This window comes from Clarias gariepinus, chromosome 3, assembly GCF_024256425.1.
Source record: "Clarias gariepinus isolate MV-2021 ecotype Netherlands chromosome 3, CGAR_prim_01v2, whole genome shotgun sequence".
NCBI classification, from domain to species: domain Eukaryota; kingdom Metazoa; phylum Chordata; class Actinopteri; order Siluriformes; family Clariidae; genus Clarias; species Clarias gariepinus.
The window spans coordinates 35,411,236-35,435,849 of NC_071102.1; the positions used below are offsets into that span (position 1 = coordinate 35,411,236).

The 24,614-nt window shown below is 36.9% G+C and overlaps 1 protein-coding gene across 2 annotated transcripts in view; it reads right to left on the reverse strand.

Moving 5' to 3' along the window:
• Positions 1–22,016, reverse strand: part of arhgap27l (Rho GTPase activating protein 27, like) — a 36,451-nt gene extending 14,435 nt beyond the window's left edge. The window contains exons 1-2 of one of the 2 annotated variants that reach the window (XM_053492010.1): positions 21,767–22,016; positions 13,634–14,501 (exon numbers count right to left, since the gene is read on the reverse strand). In XM_053492010.1, coding sequence (XP_053347985.1) covers positions 13,634–14,455 — 822 coding nt within the window. In that variant the 5' untranslated portion in view covers positions 14,456–14,501; positions 21,767–22,016. The remainder of the gene's footprint in view (positions 1–13,633; positions 14,502–21,766) is intronic. The other variant, XM_053492011.1, reaches the window with a different exon arrangement.
• Positions 22,017–24,614: the final 2,598 nt, after the last annotated feature.

The following is a 24,614-nucleotide window of genomic DNA, read 5'->3' on the forward strand; positions in this document are numbered from 1 at the left end:
ATTTATTATCATGTTATTATTAATTACACCGCAGTCCAGTTGAATTCAGAATTCTAAATCCACTTTCTGTTAAAGCTACAAGTTGATATTAATGCACTCGTTCTAACAACCCCTCCAGAGGGACTTGTCCGGCGGCCGCGCCACATAAACAGAGCAAAGATTATGTGTGATTATGGTATACATATTATGGTATCTGTGGAAGGAGTCTCCAGTGCCAGACATAAAGCTGTTTGAGTCGCACTGTTCCTACACCTTCAGGACTGAGGAGTTTATGTGTCATTTCAGTTTCTCTGTCACATAACAAGAGAGTAAAGATTTTGGTAGCGTTTATAGTGTCTGTAATGCAAAAGAGAACAGAAAGTATCTCTTATGACAAACATTAAATATACCGAAATGAGGCGTTCAAGTCAAAGTGGGAATTTGATTGTGCAGAATAAGAGAACAGTTCTGAGAGGAGAAAAACTCCATTTATTTTTTTCTTGCTACACTTATGCGTTTATCACGTTGTTTCACTAGTGCTTGGATGCCATTAAGGTAGAAAGTTTTCTCAGTACGCCAAAGCCCTGATCGGACTGCCTGTCTGATTTATGCTTGAAACGCTGGCCTCCCAAGAGCTCCTTTAATGGAACATGTGGAAATAGCTTGGAACGAGATCCACATCCAGAGTTCCATTAATGTGCAAGTCATGTTTGTAAATAACTGTGTGTAGAGTTCCCACAGGCAGATGCGTCTCTTCACTGTACTGTGCTTGAAGTCTTCTGCCACAATCACTGTCAATCACTTTTACGCATTTGTTCACCTGTAAATCCATCCCAAGTCCCTTTTTGACTTGAACACCCCCTATTATATATATATTTATATATACAAAAAGTACAGTCTGTTCATTAATAAAGAAAGTAATTGCAATTTTGGCAAACTTTTGTTGTGTAAGTAGAAATAACATCTTTTTGATCATCAAAACTTGAAGACTGTGATTTTAAATCCCAAGGCTGCAGAAAAACCTTTCAATTGTGTTAATATTTATTAATTAAATGAATAAATATGAATTTTACACACACAATAATCTGGACCGCAGCACTTGTGCACACTTTAAGTTAAGTAGAATAAACTGATAATCATGACAAGACATGACACTTCGTCAGCAAGGTAAGAAAACAATTAACTAAATGAACTAATATAATTCTTTAAAATAAATAATTTTCAAGTGTTGCGTCTTCATGAGTATTTACATCAAATATTATTCAGCATTAACGCTACGCACGGTGATTCTCAGATGCTGCAACGTTCTCACTGTCTCTCAAGTCAAACACACACACGCGCACACACACACACCAGTTCCTCGTCCACAGCTTACCTTGGGAAACCTCAAGAAGGTCACTAGGCCGGGGGCGAACCTACGACAAGCATCACGGATCATATCATCCACCGGCATTGCGGCCAAAATCACCAAGAATTCTTTATATGAGAAAAACAGCCCAGATGTCGAAGACCAGTGAAAAGAAATTGGAGTTTCAACCACATGTGCAGCAGAGAGTGAAAAACAGAAGTTGTGCTCCTTTCTCACTTTTCATTTTTACAGAGAAACAGGTTCAGTAACCAGCGGCAACAAGAGGAAGAGCGAAACTGCATTTCTGTAGATATGAACAAAACATGTGTTGGAAATGGGGTGCTCTGTTGATGTTCTCTTGAGGATTACACACACACTCACACACACACACACACACACACACTCACACACACACACACACACACACACACACACACACACACACACGCTCAGTGGCACAATGTGGAGGTTATTAGTGGGTGGAGGGCACACTGATTGTATAACAGCAATTTCCTCTGCAGGACGAGGAACGAGGACTCGAACATAAACAAACATTTTAGTATTCGTCATGAAACGAGGAAGAAAACACGTTCCCTGAAACCTGAAACTTGGAGATGAACTTACGCTCACCGTTATCTCTGAGAGTTATCAGAGTAGGTGCCAGAACAGGAACAGAAACATCCCTGCAAGCAGTGAGAGCCTGAAACCGCACCGGCCCACCACAACACCAACTGATTTATTATTCACTTCTATTTAAATGACACATGCCGAACATGGACACACCTTCGGTTCCACGGGACCCACCATCCAGCTCCATCTCCCTCGGGTCGAGTAAAGGCTCCTTGTAAGCCTCCATAACCCTATTTGACTTCCTTCTTAAAAAAACATCAGCGTGATGATACTGTATATTCACAGGAACTATTTCTGGCTCTCTGAAGAACTTTTTCATTGCTTTTGTAAGCATTAAGCTAAAGAATCATTTATTAGGTATGGTATGGCAAGGTAATATAATTGCACATTAATTATTTAATTATTTATAATCATTAATTATTTGATCTCAAACTGATTTTTTTAAACAAGTGTTAAAATTAGAACAATCTGCTTTAGGGTTCTGAGAAATTTCAGTGTTAAGGATTCTAATCTGATATAAAAATTTTGTACTAAATCTTTAAACTGTAAAAACCAAAAACAAGAAAATCTTAAAAATTCATAAAATGTAATCACAAAATATAAAATAAAATTGAAAATGTAATATGTAATATTAATGTAATAATGTAACGTAATAATGAAAAAATTGTGAAATTAAATATAATATGAAAAATAATGAAAATAACTGAAAAATGATGAAAAACTTTTCAGGTTATTAAAATATATATAATTAAGGATGTTAGTGAATTAAAAATTCAGTCAGCTGTTTAAAAATATAGGGAATTTTTAAAATGGTAAAATGTTTAAACTTATGATTATAAAATTTACTTAATTTTTTTATTTGATGTATCATAATATATTTTTTTAAATAACAAAAGGAAAAACTGTAACTGTATGAGCCTACTTTTATACAAAACGTTTATAACAGATCTGTAAAGTTCTGAAATTGCAAATTGTAATGACAAAAAAAATTTTCTTTGTTTATTTTGCACAAAACTAGTAGATAGTGGATGCTAAGGCCCTTCTCTGTGATTATTTAATAATTTGTCCCTTAATTATAAAACTACCCAATATTTGAAGTGTTAGATAACATTCATGAAATAAATTAAGACTTTTATGCAAAAGCGTGGATAACCTTATGCAAACTGTATATCACTCTGTTTGGGTCTGGTTACAAATCAGCAAAGCTGTATTGTGAAAATATGAGAAATTTACATATTTTGTTACTTACAGTAACATGATACATAATATTACAGCATTTATCCAATCTGGTACTGTTATGGTAAAATACAGTGTAGTTGTAAAATTATTGACTATGGTTATATCATCCACTTTTATGTATAGGCCACTGGCATGTGAACTCATGACCTTCTGCCTAAACACCCAAAGCGTTAACCACAGACCTATCATTATCACTTCCTTTAGGTTAAACTGAAGCTTTAAAGTGTGAAATGTGTGTAAGAGTGCAACAGTGTGTAACACAGTGGTGTCTTAGGATGTAAAATTGTGCAGCTTGTAAAACGGCAGGTGGACGATTCTGACTAAACCAAACCAGGACACAAAGTCCACGCCTTCATCCGCATCGGATCAGTTTTTGTAATTATTGTGTTGTTAGAAACACACACACACTGTGTAACTGTGTCTACAAAAGACTTCATTGTTCTTCATGAAGTTTCGTTTGATGTGTGTGTGTACAGTATATGTGTGTGTGTGCGTGTGTGTGTGCGTGTGTGTGTATATGTGTGTGTGCATGTGTTATACACAAAGAAAATGAGTCATATTTATTTTCAGCCAAGCTGAGCATCAGCACTAGTGAATTAACTTAAATTGGGACACACGGCTACACCAAAACAAACAGTGCATACACACCGCGCTTAAGCCCTGTTCATATGGGATTGGTCTTCCACATAGAGGTGGAGTCATTTCTGGAGTATCGCTCGGATTGTGTTGCCTTCTGACTCTGTCACGTCACTACATTTTTTAGATTCTACATTCATGCACATGCCTGGAAAGATTAAACCACATGTTTCTTTTTTAACGAGCAGTAGAAGAATTCGGGGTAATACTGAGGTTGTAATGACGTCTTAGATAATATTGCCGGATATCGTTTGGGTCTTCAGTAGAAAGACACTCTGGGAAGCACCCGCTCGTCTCTTCTAGAGCCAAAATACAAATTTCAAAACACAGGGTGATAAAATATGTTTGGTATTTGGACTGGGTGACATAATGATCTAATATCAACATCATGATGAAATGTCTTTCAGCATGTTTTGTTTGGGATATCATTGATATCACAATATTTTTTGTAAAAACAACAACAACAACAACAAAAGAACAGTTAACTTGTGTGTTGATTTTTTTCTTTTTTACAATTTTTGACAGAACGTAATTTTTTACTCATATTCGTGAATTATTAGTTTATCAATCTATACACCTTTTTTTTTTTTAATGATACAAAAAATGTTTTTTAGACATTATATGAAACATCAACAAACAACAACCAGGATCAGGGTTTGAATTAGGGCTAGGATAAGGGTTGGGATTCAGCTTAGTGTCAGGAGTTATTTTATGCTTAAGATTAGGATTAGGGTTAGGGTGAGGTTCTGAGACTTTAACTTCACTTCAAGTTCATATCCACAGATATGTTAATGATCTTATGACTTTCAGGTCAACAACAAGAACAAGAATTAAATCATCCGTCCATTATCCTGTACAGGGTCTCAGGAGGCCAGGAGCCTATCACAACAGAGTTCAGGCATGAGATCGGGTATACCCTGCACAGGGTGCCAATCAAAGGGCACACAAACAGACACACACTCATTCACACCCTACAGGAAATTTAGGATCAGTGATTAGCCTACTTTGAAATGCAGGACATGCAAACTCCATGCACAGTGACCCAAGGTGGGAATCGAGCCCTTGAGCAGGTGCGAGGCTATAGCTAGACATGCCACTGCATTAAATCTGTGTGTATTCAAATATGATATGTATATTACAGAGGAATTTTTAGCTCTGATGATGATAATGTGTACATCATAAAGACACGCCCATCCCCATGGCCAGAATAGATTCAATGAAGGATCATGACAGACATGTTCTGACATTACAACTGAGGAAAATGGAGGACAAACACATACTTCCTTCACACCTAACCAACCAACACTCATACAACACACATGAAAGTAAACCTGTTCTTCATACATGACCATTCAGAGACTCTTAATCTGCTGACATTAGGCTAACCAGCTTTACCTGCTAAGAACACACACACACACACACACACACACACACACACATAATAATATACAATAAATAAATACAGAAACTACTTCCTAAAAAGGGCAGCAGATAAACGTAGATTGTCATTCCGAATGATAAGCATTACTACAGAACTGCAGTAAAGAGTAAAACAACATAGAGATATATAACAGTATTGTGGAAAAATAATCAGTCAAGCGCAGTCACTGCTGTCACCTGTGTAGTTGATTAGTTTCCTTTAACAGCATGTACTGGAGAATATTATTACTACTCTTATAAAACAGAAACTTGCTATATCCTATATACTATTTTTATTTATTAGTTATTTATAGGATTTCAGATTTTTCCAGGTGTTTTATCCGTTTATATTTAATAAAATAAAAAATACTATAATTACTAGAACGGCCACAACATTTTCACAAAAAGCATTCTTCTGTCAAATGTTAAATAAACGTCTCCTTTGGAAAAACTTTACTGCATCAATAATCATATACAATACATTATTATACTGTATGTACTGTATAGCACATCTGTCAGAGCTTATATTATTATTATTATTATTATAGAAAATGATTAACCCAACCAGAATCTAATTACATGCATTTCCTTTAAATCCCTAAACATCACTAGCCTAATCTGCATTTCTTTGGACTGTGTGAACCCCCATGAGCTGGGAATCAAACCCTGACCCTGAAGGTGCAAGTCCACAGTACTAACCACTACATTATCATGCTGCCTGATCATTAATATGTTTCAGTTAAAGGTTAGTCTCACAATTTGGAAGGTTACATTTCCACTGATTAATCTGATACAACCTTTGGTCTTTTAGTATTTTTAAAATAATAATAAAATACTATCAGCAAGGACATTCTTTCCTGGACAATGTTTTTGTTTTGTCAATAAGTTGTGTAAAGGACTATTTTGACCCTGCTTGTGATGTTCACGGCAACACAGCAGATTTCTCGAGCAGGAAGCAGGAAGTAGACAAAGCTGGTCTTTGGACTCGTTTCACAACAACTCATAAACTGCAATGTTGTCAATATAACCAATTCTATTAATAACTCCAGAGATCAAACTTGTACCGTGTTTTACCGCGGACAGTAGAGTTTATTTTCCTGCATTGGTTATAAAAGTTGGCGAGTTTCCCTAGAAAATCCGGATTATCAGGAAGTGAGAACTTCATAGAACATTAGGCTCCACACACAATAACATCACCAAACAACCTTCATTTCCTTACATCTTGTACGAAACTAAGTTAATTAAGACTTTATACTTGTTCGAACAGCCTCAAATAATTAAAACAATCATTTTCTGATAATTAGAAGCAGAAAACTCAATTAGACCTGTTTACATGTGGAGAAGCAAACTACTTACGATAATTTGTATTTTTTTGCACTGACCCTCTCAGCCCTGACCTGTCTCTGACCTGATGACTTGCCTTTATTTCCATAAGCACATGTGATCGGTTAAAAAGCAACAACAAATCTGGTACAAAAGCCATAATCATTCATCATGTTGCTGAGCCGTTTCCCAAAGAGAGAAATGTTGCTACTGTACTGTTATTATATGAGTAAATTATTGGATATCATTTGAGATATTAAGATGCGTTTGGTCCAAGCACAACCTACTGTACAGTTAGTGTGGAGAGTGTTAGAGTGTTAGAGTGGTTCAGTAGCAAATTGTTTGCAACTATCACCTGGAGATCGCAAGTTCAATTCCCAGCCATCCTAGATAGAGCAGATTGGGTGTTCTCTCTCGGGGATGTGCGGGTATGTGGCATGGCACACATGTATTCCCACGTTGATTATAATGATACTAGCCACACAGGAGTGGCACCCATAAGCACTGCAGATGCTGTTAAGCAATGTCGTAGCCCCATGTTTTGTGAAACTATTGTAGAAGGAATAATCAAGGAGCAGGATAACCTCAAAATTCTTCAACAGAACCTCAAATCATCAGACTGCTGAAATATGGACAAACTTTAGTTCATTTACATGATGTCATTAAAGTCAGAGTGGCACACACAGATAATGCAAATGGGGGTCGAGCTACTCTTTGCATGTACATCTCAATCGGGCACAAAAAAATTACCCTTTTGTAGTGGAGTAGTCATACAGTCATTAAATTGATTTTCCTGCTTTGGTGCTTGTATAGTAGGACAAAGACAGAGTCCAATTAGGTGGCATAGTTGAGCTCTAACCAGAACTCCAACTGCAGCTCATCGTACTTTGACATCAAAGCTGGATGTGGAATGGAGAAAGCAGGCTAAGTTAAAGTTGTGCATTTTGATGTCTTAACCCTACTGCAAATTTGTGAACCCTGCTTAAAAGTAAAAAACGTAAATTGAATTAAATCCTGCGGAAGTCTGCCAACAAAAATCCAAACCAGAATTGTCCCAGAAATTAGTTGCTGGTTACCAAAAACGTCTGCTGTAGGTGAAATGTGCTAAAGAAAATTTTGACCAAATATTAGATGTGTGCTGTAGGTCATCTGTGTAATAATCTGCACTGAATTTAGGAAATTCAAAATACATTAAACCTCGTGGCCCTGAAAAAGACAAGAATATCTGACCATAGCTGCACCTACAGTAGATGAATGCAACCAGAGTTGATAAAAGGATGCTTTAAATACAGTAGTTCTCTTTGCTTTAAGTCAACCTTTAAATTTTTTTAACTACCAAAATATTAACACAGCAATGAGAAAATGTCTCAGCAAGTGTAGTTGTCTGATCAGGTCTTATGACTTTATAGCACATGATAATTCATCATAATATCGTACGATCCTTATTCAAACTACAACAAATAACTGTAAACACAGTACAGTACAGTATCCTGAGACTGAGTATGCTGTGCACATGGTATAGCACACTAGAATACAGACTAGTACGAGTCTAGACTAAAAGCACCTGAATGTAGAAATAAAAACTCTACCTGTCTGAAATCCCTTGAGCGCTGGAGTCCACTCATTTTCACCCTCTACTAAAAAAAAAAAAAATCCACACCTGTCTGAGTTACCTGGTTGCCAGCTTACCACAGCCACCTGACCACTCCCCTTAACAACTGGTTGCCAGATTGGACAAACTACACCCTTTAACCCTTTATGTTGCTTGGTCATTTATGATTTGGCTACATTTTAGGTCTTAAATATATTAATTATATATAATATTTATATAATATTATACAGTAAATATAATCATATTTTGATATATTTACTTTCGTCTAGACATGAACATGATTTTTTGTCCAGCTAGTAATTTTCAGATTTCTCACTGGGATCATTACAGGCAAAAAGAAAAAAGAAGGGGGGATTATATGCATATCTCTTTTCTTGCCTAACTCTTGGGGACCTTTTTAAAAAAAAAAAAAAAAAAAAAAAAAGATGTTCCCATTTCTCTTGTTCTGATTGACTAAAGAAATGAGCTTTTACAAATTACCTTTCGATGGCATTTAAACAGGGCTGAAACAGACGTTTCAGGGGAACCAGAGTGCATGACCTAAGTGGTGGGGTCATCTACTGTAATTAATTCAAAACAGCACAACATGGAACCTTGAATTTAGTGTTTTCTCCCAAGACAACATTACTTCTGCACTGGGATCCTGTAACCTGTAACCACGCAGGATCAAGAGTAAGGATTTATTTAGTAAGGAAAAATTATTTCAGTATACATTTTTATTAAAATGTTACTGTATATGTTACATGCTCCAGTTTAACTTAACTAAATGCAACACCAGTTCCAAAATGTTTAAGGTTTATCACTCTGGCAACACGGCAGCCAAGTACAAGCACCAACTCACAGAATGTGTTCTGGACAGAGGGGTGTGGTCATGTGACCACAGCATTTAACTGCTTGTGTTCTTGCAGCATTTTGTGTGTGTGTGTGTAAACAGTGTGTTGTGCCCCCACATATTTGTCACATAAGCTGCGATGTACTTCAGTGTTTTGTAGTAACAGACACTGGCTGTGTTCGGTAAACACACACACACACATACACACACACATGATGGTTCAGGATGTCACACTACAGTACTAAAGTTCAAATCGGTCACTTGGAGATGAAAAGGTTGTTTAGAAATCAGGGTTGCCAGATTAGTGACATTTCCAATAGTTTAATCTGATGAAAAATATACTAGCTTAATAAAATTTTGATCAGATTGAGTATTTTGTACTTATTAGATGACAACATGTTTTACATTTTTCAAATCAGTTTACAAATACGTTTAATGCCATGAACATCTGTGAAACAAGTTACCTCCTGCTCTTTCTTATGTTTTAGCAACTATTAACAACTGTTCCCCACCAGCTTGTTTTTTTTCTCTGTCTTTAAGTTAATAAGACAGGAAAACAACTTGTCCATTTACATAGAAACCACAAAGAAGTGTAAACTCCTCTGCCAATAAAGCTGCAGCTTTACTTCTGACTGTTACAAAGTGCTAACACTGGAGACTCCTTCTATAAAACTTTAATGGAACTCTCCTTACAGAAAAGTGGAGCACATCATGCCTAGTGCTCTAAGCGTCCTGCATCTCTGTGCACAGGATAAGCAGTATAAAAAATTAATTTAAAAAATGAATAAATGAATCGTGCAATAAAATCTGTTTAAGATTTTAAAGCCTGTTAACAAGCTGTTGCTATAGAAACAATAATGTATTAAAAGGAATGCAATTATTCTGTATTAACCTGCTATGTAAAGCTGCACTACTGACAGATCTGCTAAAAACCTTCTCACCAATCAGAATCTTGTATATAAGGACTCATAAGTCTTTTCTAATATAAAGATGGTTCCTGTTCTTACACTCGGCTCAGGTATGTGTTTTTCAGGAGTAACCAAAACCTGATACCAGTGAGTCTTCAGAACTGAGCACACATTCATACACATTCTCTCTCTCTCTCTCTCTCTCTCTCTCACACACACACACACACACAGCAATGTGTTGTGACTCGGAAAAAAACAAACCCTTACGTTATAAATGCTAATTGTGAAAAAGATAATCATAGTTAGTCACTCATCAAGAAAGTTACACATTCTTTAAAATATGTCACATGTAACACACAACTGATTTACAATAGCTCTGTGCCTCATCCTCGGTCGTCTTCACTACTAAATCACAAAGCAGAGAGATTTTACACTCCATTGGCTTTGTGTGTCAAAAGCTAGGAGTCTGACACGCTCATGGTCACTGTGTAATCTGATAAGGGCAACTTACACCCCCCCCCCTCCTCCCCCCACACACACACAGAATGACAAGTGCATAAAACATCACAGTGTCAGATATCTGTGTCTTATATCTGAAAATCTATTAATCAAAGATAGAAAGGAAAATAAATAGAAATATTCATGTTAAATACTTTACTTAAGAAGATAATTCCTACATTTAAAAAAAACATTAATTGTGAAAAATGAACATGTGATAATTATTTAATTGTGTACAGTAATCTGGGAAACACAAACAAACAAATAAAAAATTAAAATCAAAAGAGAAAATCAAATGTAAGTTTAAATAAATAAAAATAACTAACATGAAAATGGGGAAAATAAACTGACACTAACATTATAAAAATAACTTTATCTTGTCTAAACAAACAAAAACAATGTGGGAAAATAGAGGAGAAAACCTCTACATGTATAAAATTTGTAAAAAAAAAAAAATAAATAAAAAATTCAGGGCCAAATCTATTTGTACATTTTCCTTTATTGCTCATTCTCTCAGTGCAGCTTTTAGTGTCACGTTTAATTTTCTCTTTTCTCTTCAGGAGGCATAAACAGAGCTCGAGTTTCTGAGGCTACAGTAACAGCGCAAGGAAAGGTCAGGATGCTAATGATTAGCACAAAGTGGCGGATATTTCTTACTGCATTGACGTTTCTACAGCCTCTGCTAATCTTTACCATCATTAACATGCTAGCTTCTTATGCTAATGTACTCCAGAAATGCTCCAGCAGGAATTTTTAGTCCAGTCATGACTTGTCCTTCCCCCTTAAACTGCCATTACTGACATACTGTAGCATTAGCACTCGTGGTGTTTCGAAACTCGGTCTTACTAAAACTTTAAGGCACCACTGTGTGCTAACTCATACTGTGAGGATGAGGAAAAAAACATTCCCAGAACATATTAATGTCGGTTTACTTCTCCATTTCAGGCAGTTTTTCTTCTTTAAAATGCAAAAATGTCATTATAGTACTAAAATTAGATACATGTAGATACTATTATTAATTTCTTTCATTGATACATTTAAATAACAAATCCAATTGGTTTGCATTATGTTTTGTAATTCTTTTACTTAGAAACCACAGTCAAGCTACAGAAAAAAAGATATTTTTTAAAATATGACTATACTTTGACACGTCATAGCTCATAGAGGAACAACACACTCCCTATAAGAGAGGTTTCTTCCTGTTGCTAAATATGTCTGCTGTACTTTGGATAAATTATTTGTTGACAGCACAAGGCAATCTAACGCTAGAGCATTTGGCGCCATTGCTGTCCCTGTTCTTATCGATGTGTTCCAGAAACCTAACAGGATTCCAACAACAACAAAATGACAAAAATTGAGGAACTCACAAAAAAATCTCCCTGATTTAAAAAAGTATTGTAAAAACCCTGGTACATCCTAATATAGTGTAAATATCCATAAATATAAATTTGAGTCATAGTAGCGTTACTGTAGCAGTCTCTCTTATTATTAATAAAAAAAACCCCACATATCCTCATTCCTGACATTCTACTTTTGACATTATCAAGTTATAAAATTAGTCATGTGAGTTAAAATGTTTTAGTGCATGCCAGATAAGATGCTAAATTTAAGTGCCGGTTCTCAGTCAGCTGTGAGCATGATTTATCAAGATAACTTCTGGATTTACATCAAAATTATATAGTATATTTTTTAAGAAGAAAAAAAAAAAAACCCTTGCTCATGAATTACTGTCCTCAGGACTCATATGAGCTGCTCTTGTTTAAACTTTTGTGAGCTTTTTTCTATAAAATATAATAAGTTAAGAGTCAAGCCATGTGTGGAGAATATGTAGGATTATAATTTGGAAAATTAGTTTCAGTAGAAGGTGAAAGTCATGGCCATGTCCTGTCCGAGACAAAGCACCCAAATATCTAAACACATGGAATTATAACTCCTAACCTAGAGTCAATTAAATGCTTTTAAATGTCTGCTGACGTAAAAAAAAATGCATCAGAATGAGTCAACATGGCGGTTATGACGCACAAGGCCGGATGCAGTGATGATAGAGGTGAGCTATAGGAGGCTACCAAAACATTTAATCTAAGGCAGTTTCTCCAAAGTTTGCCTAAGGACTTGGAAGACCGTACGCAGTCCCGCCTTAACCTTAGGCCAGTGTAAACTGCTTCTGAGGATCCTCGGACATGTGCACATGACAGATAACCAACAATATGGATGTTAGCAAGAGTGAGAGATAAAAGACCAAAACGCCCTTTTAAGAGGTCAGTCAGACAATCATGCACACAGCGCCTCTCAGTGGACACAGTGTGTTATTTGTAGATGTAGAATTGCATGGATGAGGTCACTACTGTTGTGTTTTGTCCAAAATAGAATTTTTTCATTATAAAAACTACAGTTTTTTTTATAACAGTAAAAAGGAAATGACAGAAAAGATTCATATAAGAAGAAAAATGTCATAAAATAGAAAAGAAAGACAAAAACAACAGAAATGCAGGAATGGAATAGAGAGAAGAAGTATATAAGTAAATATATTCAGACAGACATAACACAACAATGTTGCCTTATTAGCATTGTGACAATGGTAATTCGGCAACATTACAGAAGTTCATACATTATTGATGTTAGATTGTTTCAGAAAATTCTAAAACTTTGATGACATGATGTTGGAACATTAGGATAAAGGTGACATTAAAAAATAATTACACCCATCTGACAAAACAATACAACAGGGTTCCTGCTGGAACGAAAAGAAAAGAGAAAAAGAAAAGACAAGCAGACAGAATGACAACCAGGAATAGAAGGTGTAGTCTTGTGTTGTGTAATTCGCCTTATGAGTATATAGTTGCATTGTCCTCAATAGTTCTCTATTGTATGACAAACGTATATAAGTCCAACTACATAAAGGATGTCATCACAACACAAACAAAACACACAGCAAACACAACCTCTGCACAAAGACACCAAGACAGTCAGGTTCTTAAATAGTGAAAAACTGAAACCTGCTACCCAAAATGAACAAATGAAAGAATGACAACTTTAATCTCCGTAGCACAGGAACTTTAAAAGTAATTAGAAAAACTTTCAAACATAAACCTGGACCTCAAACCAAAAAAAAATCTGCAGTATGAAGGATTAATTTTTTTTTAAAAGATGGTTGAAGAATCTTTCACTTTTTTAATGCCTATGGTGTATATGTGTGTTTTATTTCTTACCTTTCCCTGCAGTGCAGATGGAGGTGGACTCTGAGCAGAATCATGCTGAGAAGCAGGTTCCGTCTTCACCAAATCATCCAGGTTCAAATCTGCTATTGTTTCATAAATGTTCTCCGAGTCTGGGGAAGGCGTCTGCATTGGACTGGACTCCTCCTCTGGCTCGATAAGTGGCTCAGGAGGTAGCAGAGGCCTGGAGTCTATCAGGTTCTTGAGTACCGGTGGATCCACAGGTTTGGCCTGGCGAAGCAGCAGGTCAGCAGGGTTCAGGCTTGGTGAACGAGGTTTCTTTGAGGAGTCTTGGGAGCTTAATAGCAAGTTTGCAGCGATACTGATTCTCTTGTTTTTTACTGGTTCTGAAACTGACACTGGTTGTAAGGATATAACTGGATCTGATAAACCTCCATACATATATGATGGAGGATCGTGGATATCCAATGGGACGCCAAACGTGGACATGCGGTTCTCTGTCTTGCGGTGGTTCCCTGGAGAGCGTGTCCTGATGGTTACCTCATTGGACTTGGCCTTCTCTGTGAGCTCAGACACAATGGGAGGCATTGGCTTAGGTGGAGGGGTCTCAACAAAGTCCAGAGGCGAAGGCAAAGTGGATGGTAGCTCCTTGACGTATTTGGCAGGGATGTAGAACGGCTTGGTGCACTCATCTTTGCGTACGTGCCACCAATGGTCATTGGTCTTTGCTAGGAGTGTGTACCTCTCATTGGGTTTGATGGATACCATGCAGCCATCCTGGTTTGTGTACTCGTACCCGAACTCAACCAGCACAAGTCCCATGCATGGCTTCGCCATTTTACCAGTCTCACCCATGATGTGTAGTGGTCACACTGGGGTCACAAATTCGAACAAGGCTCCCCTGAAGGTCAAAAACAAATAAGGGGAGCATTAGAGAAGGTCTGGATAAACAAGAGACACTGTTTCAAGTTCTCTCACTTAAGACAGAAAAACAAAGCACATGTTTTTATAAATGTAGAAGTAATAACAGGTTATAACCAAGCTTACAAATAAAAACTGTGTAGAAGAGGCCTATCAACAAGTAATTTCCGATCAGCATGGAAAAGGGATTAGAGTTGAGATACCACTACACTGAATGGATAATGTGAACCTTGGCATTTTAACATAAATCTTTTTTATCAAATTAATGAAATTTCAAAGGATTGAAGTTTGTGTTTTTTCTCTGACTGGGCCCGATTTGTATTATATACGGTTCTGAAAATTGGCTTTCCTAAAATAACTTTTAGATATATGTCACTCTTTATTGTTGTACCATTCTATACTGCAACACTGCTGAATTCTGATTGGTTAGAAAGCACTTGATAATTTTTACTGACAGTAGTGCAGCTCCAAATCACAGGTTTATTTCAATGCACTTGTTCTGATACTTTATTGTTTATATAGACAAATTAAAACATAAATAAATAATTATCAGTATGATGAAGGATTCCGTAAGGAGGTGTTTATATGTGAAAGGAGTCTCCAGCGTCAAAACTTTGTCAAAGATAAAGCTGTGTGTGCTTAGTAGAACTTTTTAAATGTCACTCTACACAAAAAAAAAATAATAATAATAATAATAATTATATATATATATATATATATATATATATATATATATATATATATATATATATCAACTTTGGGGAGGTAACACTATTCCCATCAATAATATAGTAAGGTAATCTGTGACTACTCTTATTTGTGTTACTGTTATCTCCCACAAAATGCATTATTTTTCTATAATGACACTACACACTCGTTTATTAATTTTGCTTAGACCATTGACAGGGAGAAAATTCTATTTACAGATTTTACTTTCCCATGCTGACAATAAATCTAGCCATAAAAAGTACACTGGTGCCAAAAAAGCCTGAGACAAAATTCAGTGTTTTTAATTACATTCTCATTTTTTTATATAGTGACAATCATGCTAATGAGAATAATTCGTTATTTTAAACAATGGAATTGCTTTACAAAAAAATCAATATTTGGTATGAAGTCCTTTTTTCTTTAAAACCTTCTGGAAAGAGTCAAAAATATGTCTGCAGTAGTCTTGTGTCACTGACTCAATCCATGCCTGCTTGATTGCTTCCTGAAAATCATGTACAGAAGACAGTTTCTTGACCACTACCGTCACCAGGCCATGGCTCTGAAAGCTCAATATCATTGTCACATAGCCAGATTTTCACTAGATTTTCAGTTCATTAGCACAACTCTTCAGCCAGATAAACTAGAACCAATTAGTGAAATCAGTTGTTTGGTACACAACGAGAACTATAATACATTGTATATATTGTCCCAATACTTTTGCCCACCACCTGTTTATCTACCTAATGAAAGCTTGCAAAAGCCCAGACAAGCTTAATAGAAAGTGGAGAATCTAAGGTTGTTTTGCCAGTAACATTACTTATGTTATATCAAAGATGAGATGTAAAAAAAAAAATCGTAAGAAACAAAAAGTCCAGATTTTAATAAAGAATTCCCCACAATATCCTCAAACTGTGTTTCACCCAAAACATGTGCAGGAGTGTCTTCCTTTCAGTGATTACATTATTAACGTGATTCATTTCTGCTGATATTTTGTGACTGAATTAGGACCACACCCACTTCGCTTCCAAATACTAACACTGTTCTCACACAGGATTGTATCCAGACAGTTTAATGTCATCTACCATGTTAGATTCCCTTAATGTTTCTGTTTATAACATCCAGATAATGTGGCTTGAGTGTTATGCCAAAAGATGTAATATGCAATATGAAATATAATATATGCAAACGAGTAATACCCAACAGTCCTCATATGAGGATTCAACAAAGATATACATTCAATGGAGTTGGCAGAAAATTAGGGGGATCTCATAAGGTTACAGAGAATCTCTAAAAGAAAAATGTCAGCACAAAAGTTAATTCATTCATTCATTCATTCATTCATTCATTCAGTATACTGCTTATCCTGTACAGGGTCAGGGGAAGCCTGGAGCCTATTCCAGGAAACTTCAGCCAGTGCAGAGCATGAGAGAGGGTACACCCTGGACAGGGTGCCAATCCATCACAGGGCACACATTCACACCCACATACTCATTCACACACTGAACCAGTTAACATAATCTGCATGACTTGGACTGCAGGAGTGTGGGAGGAATCCAGATTACCCAGAGGAAACCTAACATGCGAAGGGAGAACATAAGGCCCGAGGCGGGAATCAAACCCTTGACCCTAGAGTTCCGCTACAACACCATGCTGCCTTAACACAAACGCCCAACAGGGAAATAGCTGGGGTCAAACAACTGGTTTAAAATTACGACAAATACACTTTTTTTTTTTAAATAAGAGCTATTTAGGCCATTATTTTACACAATCACATTTTATACAGAATCTTTAAAATTTGATATGCTTAATTTTTTCTCCTATTGTAAAATACATACGATATATGATTTTTTATATTCCTCATTTGACAGATTTAGAAACACTTTTTATTTATTTTGTCTTGTCTTGTGATATCATAGTCATCCAGCAAATGTCATACTAGCCCTGCAATTTTTTTTCCCTAAAAGTGTTTGTTTTTTTAAGCAGTTTGCATTGTGTTCTACATCATTACCCACTTCACATACACACACCTCACACAATTACACATTTAAGTAAACAGTAAATAGTGTGAATGCCCAGACACACACCTTGAGTCTACAGCTAATATTTAACCCGAGGAATGCAGGAATGCATGGAAAGCAGCTGTGTGTAAATGTTCTCATGGGTACAGAGGTAATCCTAAACTGGAGATTGGGTCCTGAGGATGAGGATTGTGCTTATATATGCACAAAGCTTTCCTGGTGACACATTGACATTTGCGGGATAAACATGATAGTTTGCATGCAATTTGCGAATGTGTAGTCTCCTAGATATGCTTAGCCATATTACAATAAATATCTGTAAGAAAAACAATCTGCATATTTTCCAGAAACATGTTTGCGTTTCTCCAAGGTTTCAGTGCCTCTTTGAACAGATTCTGGCTTAGATATTGTATATTACACTGACTCGAGGCCTACATTGCCGATGTAATCTTCTCTTATGAATGCATTTGTTAGGGAGATGGTTGTTCAATCTTTTTACTTTAAAGTTTATCTCTTTATCATTATTTTGCATTTGGATGCTGATCATATCTAGAGGAAACTTGACACTGTCAAAGAACACTGACTCCACAGTTGGCCCTTTCATTAATAAAGTATCTCTTTTTTCTTCCAAAAAGGCTGGAAACTAATGATGAAAGCTATTTAAATAATTTCTAACAATAATGAGTTAAAATTAAAGAAGCCTTATAGCAACCACTTGTCATTTTAAGGAGTCTGAAAAAGCATAACATTTTTACCCATGTGTTTCCGAAACGAATGCCACTGAACAATCATTGCAGCGGCAGCAAAAAGCGAGTTTGCAAACGTAAACACAATGGCTTCTCAGCAGCGTTTCCTTAACAGTTTCCTCCGGTTGAGCTTTTCCTCCAAATTCTGTTTTTCTTTCTATGACCACCATCTGCGTCACTCAACGTTTTTGGTTTTTGTGGTCTGCTACAAAGCAGACTTCCTCCACCCGTTAGGTGTAGCATGCAAAGGAGGCCAGGAAGCTACCCTGGTTGTGCAACACAGATGGCACTTACTTTTCAGGAGATTAGCTTCTCCAAAAGTGGCTACAAGTTGATAAATCTGTTCCCAGGTTAGGAAGTAAAATAAAGCATTACTTACAATGCACTGCAGCCAGACACAACAGGAATCCCTTGTCCAAACCTTGGAGCTTGTTGCACTCCTTTGCAGGATGGAGCTTTTACCTCAAGCTCTCAGTTCTCTAGGGGGCTTTTATTTGTAGTTTTTTATCTCATATGTCAGGGCTAACATACAAACCAGACCTGGCAGTGATGGAATCTTGATTTTCCTGACTGCTTTAACAGAACTGCATCAGCCCCCAGCTTTTTCAAAGCATGATTCTTAATAATTTTTCTTCTTCTTTCAAATAAAGTATCTTGTGTGGGTAATAATAATGCTTAAGTTATGTAAAAAATTGGATGTTGTAATTCTCTAGAAAACTGACCATGGTACAGGCATTAGTAACAGATTTATAAAAGAGGATCACTAAAACATCTGGCTAAACTTTAGCCCTGGCTAACCCATGACAAAACAACAGCAGTTAGTGATATATGAGGTTTGAGACTTGAGGTGAGTTTGAGGTGAGATTCTCTCACCTCCCTGCAAATTATATATACTGTGCAAAAGCCACGAATCAAACACTACTCACGCTTCCCACACCCGTGCAGTGTAACATTTATTCAGTTCCTCGCTTACAACTTTACTTCCTACCTGCAGTTATTTACCATTACAAAGGTGGAAGAAAAATTTGTGGTTTTGTATTTATTCTGTAATACGTGACCTTTTATTAAATATGTAGAAAACCTTAAGAAAAATAAAGCTTGGAAGAAAGCAGAAGTGATCGTACATTCAACAACCAATTTTCACACTAATAAGCAGGTGAGCTGATTATTTAGTTTTTAACTATACATTCTTACTACGACAGTGTTGCTACACATCCTCAAGAGACAACCTAAAAAGAGAAAATCAACACGAGTGACTTTACCTGCTAATGTGAACATATAGTTATTGATAATATTTATACTAGACTGCCAATGTGCCTGACCTCAAAATAGGTGCAGAGCTTCAGTGGAGAAAGATCTTTTGATAAAAGTCAAAACATTATAGAAGTGTCATTGCAGAGCATAATGGAGGTGAAGTTGATGTAGAGGATGTATAGGGATATTCCATTTTTTTTTTCAAATATTTGCTCATATGCTCAAAATGTCTTTGTTCTAAAAATGTAGGGAAAGCTTTGTTACAACTTTTTCTTTGACCATTGCAAACCACTGGCACTGGGACTTTTTCTGTTTAATTGCTTTAATATCCAAAAATTTAATCTTTTAAAATAACCTTAAAAAATGTTTTTGTTTAAGAACCCCCTCATGGAAAGGGAGAAAAAAAGTAAGAAGTGAGTTGATAAAAAGAATTTAAGTCCTTTTCCTTGGACTTTTTTTTATCAAGTAGAAAATCGTCTCTGAACCACACTGATCTTTTAAGATTTGGTGTAACTATGCTCACAAAATATGTCTCGACTCTTTCTCACAGCTTGCCCCAACATGCCTGTTACAGCACGGAGAGTCGAAATGTGCCGCCCCACAGCTCAGAGCTCAGCAAAACCATCTCACAAAACACAGATATATTTTCTGCCGTTGAAGGAGCTGAATCAAGTGCAAACAAGAGCCACCTCTAACCCAATGGAGGAGGAGTCTAGAGCAATGACGTCTCTGCTATCTGCCATAGAAACACAGTGTTATCTGGGGAAGGAGTGGCGAACAGGACCTGCTGGTGTCACACCGGCTGAGCAGCAAACAACCTGATGCGACTTTACTGCAGCTTAATACCCCAAGCCAGAGCCTTGTTCATGTTTGTGTGTTTGCATGTTCTTTAACACACAATTAAGGACCAAAGAAACCTGTTGGATCACTTGTCTAGTTTTCAGGTAGTTATCCTTCCTGCTGGAGGATGAGCAGCAAGGCAGGAATGACAGTCATGCTGTCCTCAGGTATGATTCATCAAGTTAGAGCAAGTTGCCTGCCTAAAAAAAAAAAAAAAAAAATCTTGGTGGTGAAGCAGATCGAGGGAACACCCTCCGGCAGAAAAGAGCCATGGAGAACAATTGGAGGAGGCCGTTTCCATTCAGCCATGTTTAAACACGGAAACCTCTTCCTTTCCTCTCTGTGACCTCGCCACGCCGCGTCTGCAGGATGTCCACTCTGGAGAAGATAAAATGGAGCTGCGAGCCATGTTTTTCATAATTCATACTGTTTCCAAGTTTAGCCAAGGCCAAGGTTGGACAGAGCAATGGAATGGTTGGGTTTTGGATCCTATACGATGGGTAGGAAACCTTTACAATGAGTTCTAGTGAAGGACAAAACTGGTTCCTATTTTAGAGACGGTCACAATAGGCTTTTAATAGATAGATAGATAGATAGATAGATAGATAGATAGATAGATACTTTTCAGTTTTTTTAAGCCTGAGCTGAAAGATTTAGTTGATCAAAAGCAGCATTTATATAAAACACACTGTCTATCATCTGATTAGGAGTTGGAGAATGTTCTGCTAAACTGCACTAAACAGTACCCTAAACACAAATACGTCAGGTTGATTTAGAACTTGAAGGAAAACCGAGGCGAGTGAGTGGAATGTGGCTTGCTTTTGCAGGCCTGCGGTGTTCCACCCTCGATCCACACCCACCTCGGCTCCACGAACGCTGGAATGCGACGTACTCACGAGCACGGTTTCTGCCTACACACAACCACTCTCCATAAAAAAAGCACACCAAAACACCACAGTTCTCAAAACAAACCCTTATGCTCCACTCACTTCCAAAACAAGACCACTGTACACTATGACTAACTCCTGGTTACAAATATATCTCTGGTAGTAGTGAGGTGAGAAGATTGGACATTTCATTCTTGGCTCACAACAACTGCAGCTACATATCATTAAACAGTGTTAGACTCAACACTTCAACATAACAAATACAAATAGATTTTGTCAATGTAAACATCTGCACCTGATATGAGCTGTCGAAGTGTTCAGAGAGATCTTCAACCTGTCTCATTAAAAACAAAACAAAAAAAAACAACAACAACTAATTGACATGTTCTATCAATTTTATCAAATTCAAATTTATCCAGTTTTTTTACAGCACGTCCTCACAAAGCCCTTTAGTTCTAAAAGAGCATCTTATAACAATACATATACCATGATTAACATGTTGTTTACTCATTTTTGTTTTTTATGTATGAGATGAAAATATTGTGGCTTCTTTCTTAAAAATTAAGACAAAGCGGTAAGATTACAGTCATCTCAAAACAACTGTTTGCCTGAACAACTGCTTAAAGTTTTTTTGTTTGTCTGGTTTAAATCAAAAGTGGTTCAAACACTTATTGAAAATGCAATAAAAGTAAAAAAAAAAAAAAAAAACACGAAGTGAGACAGAAAGATATTCTAAGAATAAATCATACAGGATGATAAAAAGGAAGTGTGTGTCAGTAGTTCAAAGTTTACCTGCTGGAACCGGATTGCAGCACCATCCTAACCATACATGCTCAACAATTTCAGCAAAAACACACAGGTATCCGTGTTGCTTTTTCTCTTCCCTTTAAACGTCCTTTTGCTTCTTGAGTGTTGTGTCCCTGTCAGCTTGACAGCTTTATCCGTCCACCTGAGGCTCAAAGTTCCAGGACTGGTAACAGTGTGTGGGTGTGTGAGTTTGAGAGAGAGAGAGAGAGAGAGAGAGAGAGAACTATAACTTTGTGCCGGTTTCAGCCTGCCTCCTCCGTCTGCACTCATTTCCTGTTCCACGGCACAGAGCACACATCTCAGCAACAGAAGAGAGTGAGACAGGAAGAAAAATAAAAAGAAAGAAAGAAATGAAAGAGAGAGAAGGTTTTAGTTGAGTTGTTATAAAGTTTTGTAAAGTATAAAAATCTGTTACATTTACTGATCATATTTTTCTTTGTTATAAAATGCTGTAAGATGGGTACAGATTTTGTACTTTGAGATATTTATGTACCTACTACATACATTTTTTTCAAATAAATTTGCTTCACATGCAAAAAATTGGCACTTAGCAACAGTATGTTTTGCCATCACCACATTACTCAGAACAGGAAATCCATCTTTGCTGTAGAAGGCACAATGGTCACAAATTTATAAGGGAAACTTGGCATGCATGAGAATCAGGAATAAGTTTGTGTATGGTGATGACGATGCATTGTTCTTCCATCAAAACATGTGACTACTAAGTTATTCACAATGATTTTTTTTAAAGAAGAAGAAGAAGGAACAATCATGAGTTTGCTTTCCCAACATCTGCGTGATCTTTTCATGTGAAAAAATGATTCCTCATGCGCTTAGAACTAACTTACTCTCACTCATTAATATGCCGATTAATCCTGTTTACAGGCTCATTGGGGGCTTGAGCCTATCCCAGGAAACTTAGGGCATGAGGCGGGGTACACCATGGACAGGGTGTCAATCCATCTTGGAGCACACACACACGCACGCACACACACACACACACACACACACACACACACACACACACACACACACACACACACAATCGCACGCTCATTCACACACTATGGGCAATTTGGGAACTCCAACTAGCCTGATCTGCATGTCTTCGGACTGTGGGAGGGAACAGGAGTAACTTACGGAAACCCACCAAGCACAGGGAGAACATACAAACTCCATGCATACAGATGCAGGACTCAAGCCTGGCTGGGAATTGAACCCAGACCCTGGAAGTGCAAGGCGACAGAGCTAAACACTAAGCCACCATACCGTTATTTGTATAAAAATTTTTTTTTTAAAAAATCCACAAAAGATAAACAATTAGGTCATGACCAAATAAATCTAAAATTTTATATTAATTAATTCATTACTTTATTTGTTTAGAGCAATATATTCACACTTATTTTTTATCAAGGCAATTTATATGATGTCTGCTTAAATATGGTTCACTTTTGCGCAACATCATTACAAGCAAGCAGGAAATACAAAACATAAAAAAATGAAAAGTATGAAAAAGTAAGTTTAATCCATGTTCAATCAGCAAAGAGCATTTGATCTTTAAAAAGGACATGACCGGTGTGTTTTAAGAAAATGTTAATAGGTTTCTGCATTTTCTGTAGTAATTGAAATATATTTATTTTATTAATAATCCTATTTCTAGACAGATTTCATCTGTCAGAATTTATTTGAGGCTTTATGCCTCTCAAACTGTTAAATGCACACACTGGAGTTTTCAGAGCTGCATATACATGTACCATAAATGCTAATTTTACCGTGTCAAGGGGATTTCCCAATCCATCACAGCTATGCTTTATTTTAGGCAAAGGATCTCATGGGTTAATTATCGACAAACACCCATGTTAATTAGTCACTCTAATTGCAGCTTGCAATGTTGTTGAGATTGCTGTTCGTAATACCACTGAACTGAAATCTGTAACATTTTGCACAAGACCCTGTGTGGCTTCTAATAATAACCTGTGGTGGTTGAATCACAGCCGCTCAGGCTCTGGTGGCTTTTTCCCTCCCTGCAGTTACCCAAACCCTGCAACTGTGACTGAGGAGAAACTGGCGTTTGACTGCAGTGAGCCAGAATCCTACAAAGACTTTGTCCTTGATGTGCTATGGAGGAGTGTCTTTACCACTTAAACCATACAAATAGTGTACACACCCCACCCCAGGCAGAATAAAAACACACAGTTCTGAATGGACTCTGTACTCTCTGCTCTGGTGAAATGTATGACAGAGGAAACATCAGTTGGCGCAAGTGTTTATGGAAATCAGCCAACACAGCAACTTTGTCTGCATGTGGACAGCAAACATGGAGGCATTAATGTGAACAAATGAAGTTGTTTGAATGAAATCTTCACAAAGAGGGGTGAATGTTCCAGTAATTGTGATGTAATCGTAACTAATACATAAAGACCATTGCTGCTACAAATATCAATTCTGATTAAGCCCACCCCACCAACAAAAATGGATAAAAATATTGATCGATTATTCAGTTTCTATAAGCCCGATAAAATGGGAGCGTTACGTCAGGAAGGGCATCCGGCATAAAACCTTTGCCAAATTGTTGTTCGGGTTGAAGGTCAGTTGTGGCGACCCCTCGACGGGAGCAGCCGGCAACCTTGAATTTGTTGCGAAAAAATATAATTGTCAGTAAATTACATACTCGTCTTTGCTAATCTTATCTTAGTCATGTTAGCAAATCTTAAATCTAAATGTATTATACAAAGTCATAAGCACTTGTTCAATCAGAACTATTAAACATTTTAACCCCTCTCATTAGTGTTAATTGTTTTTAAAAATTAAGGCACTAAACAAGAGAATCCAA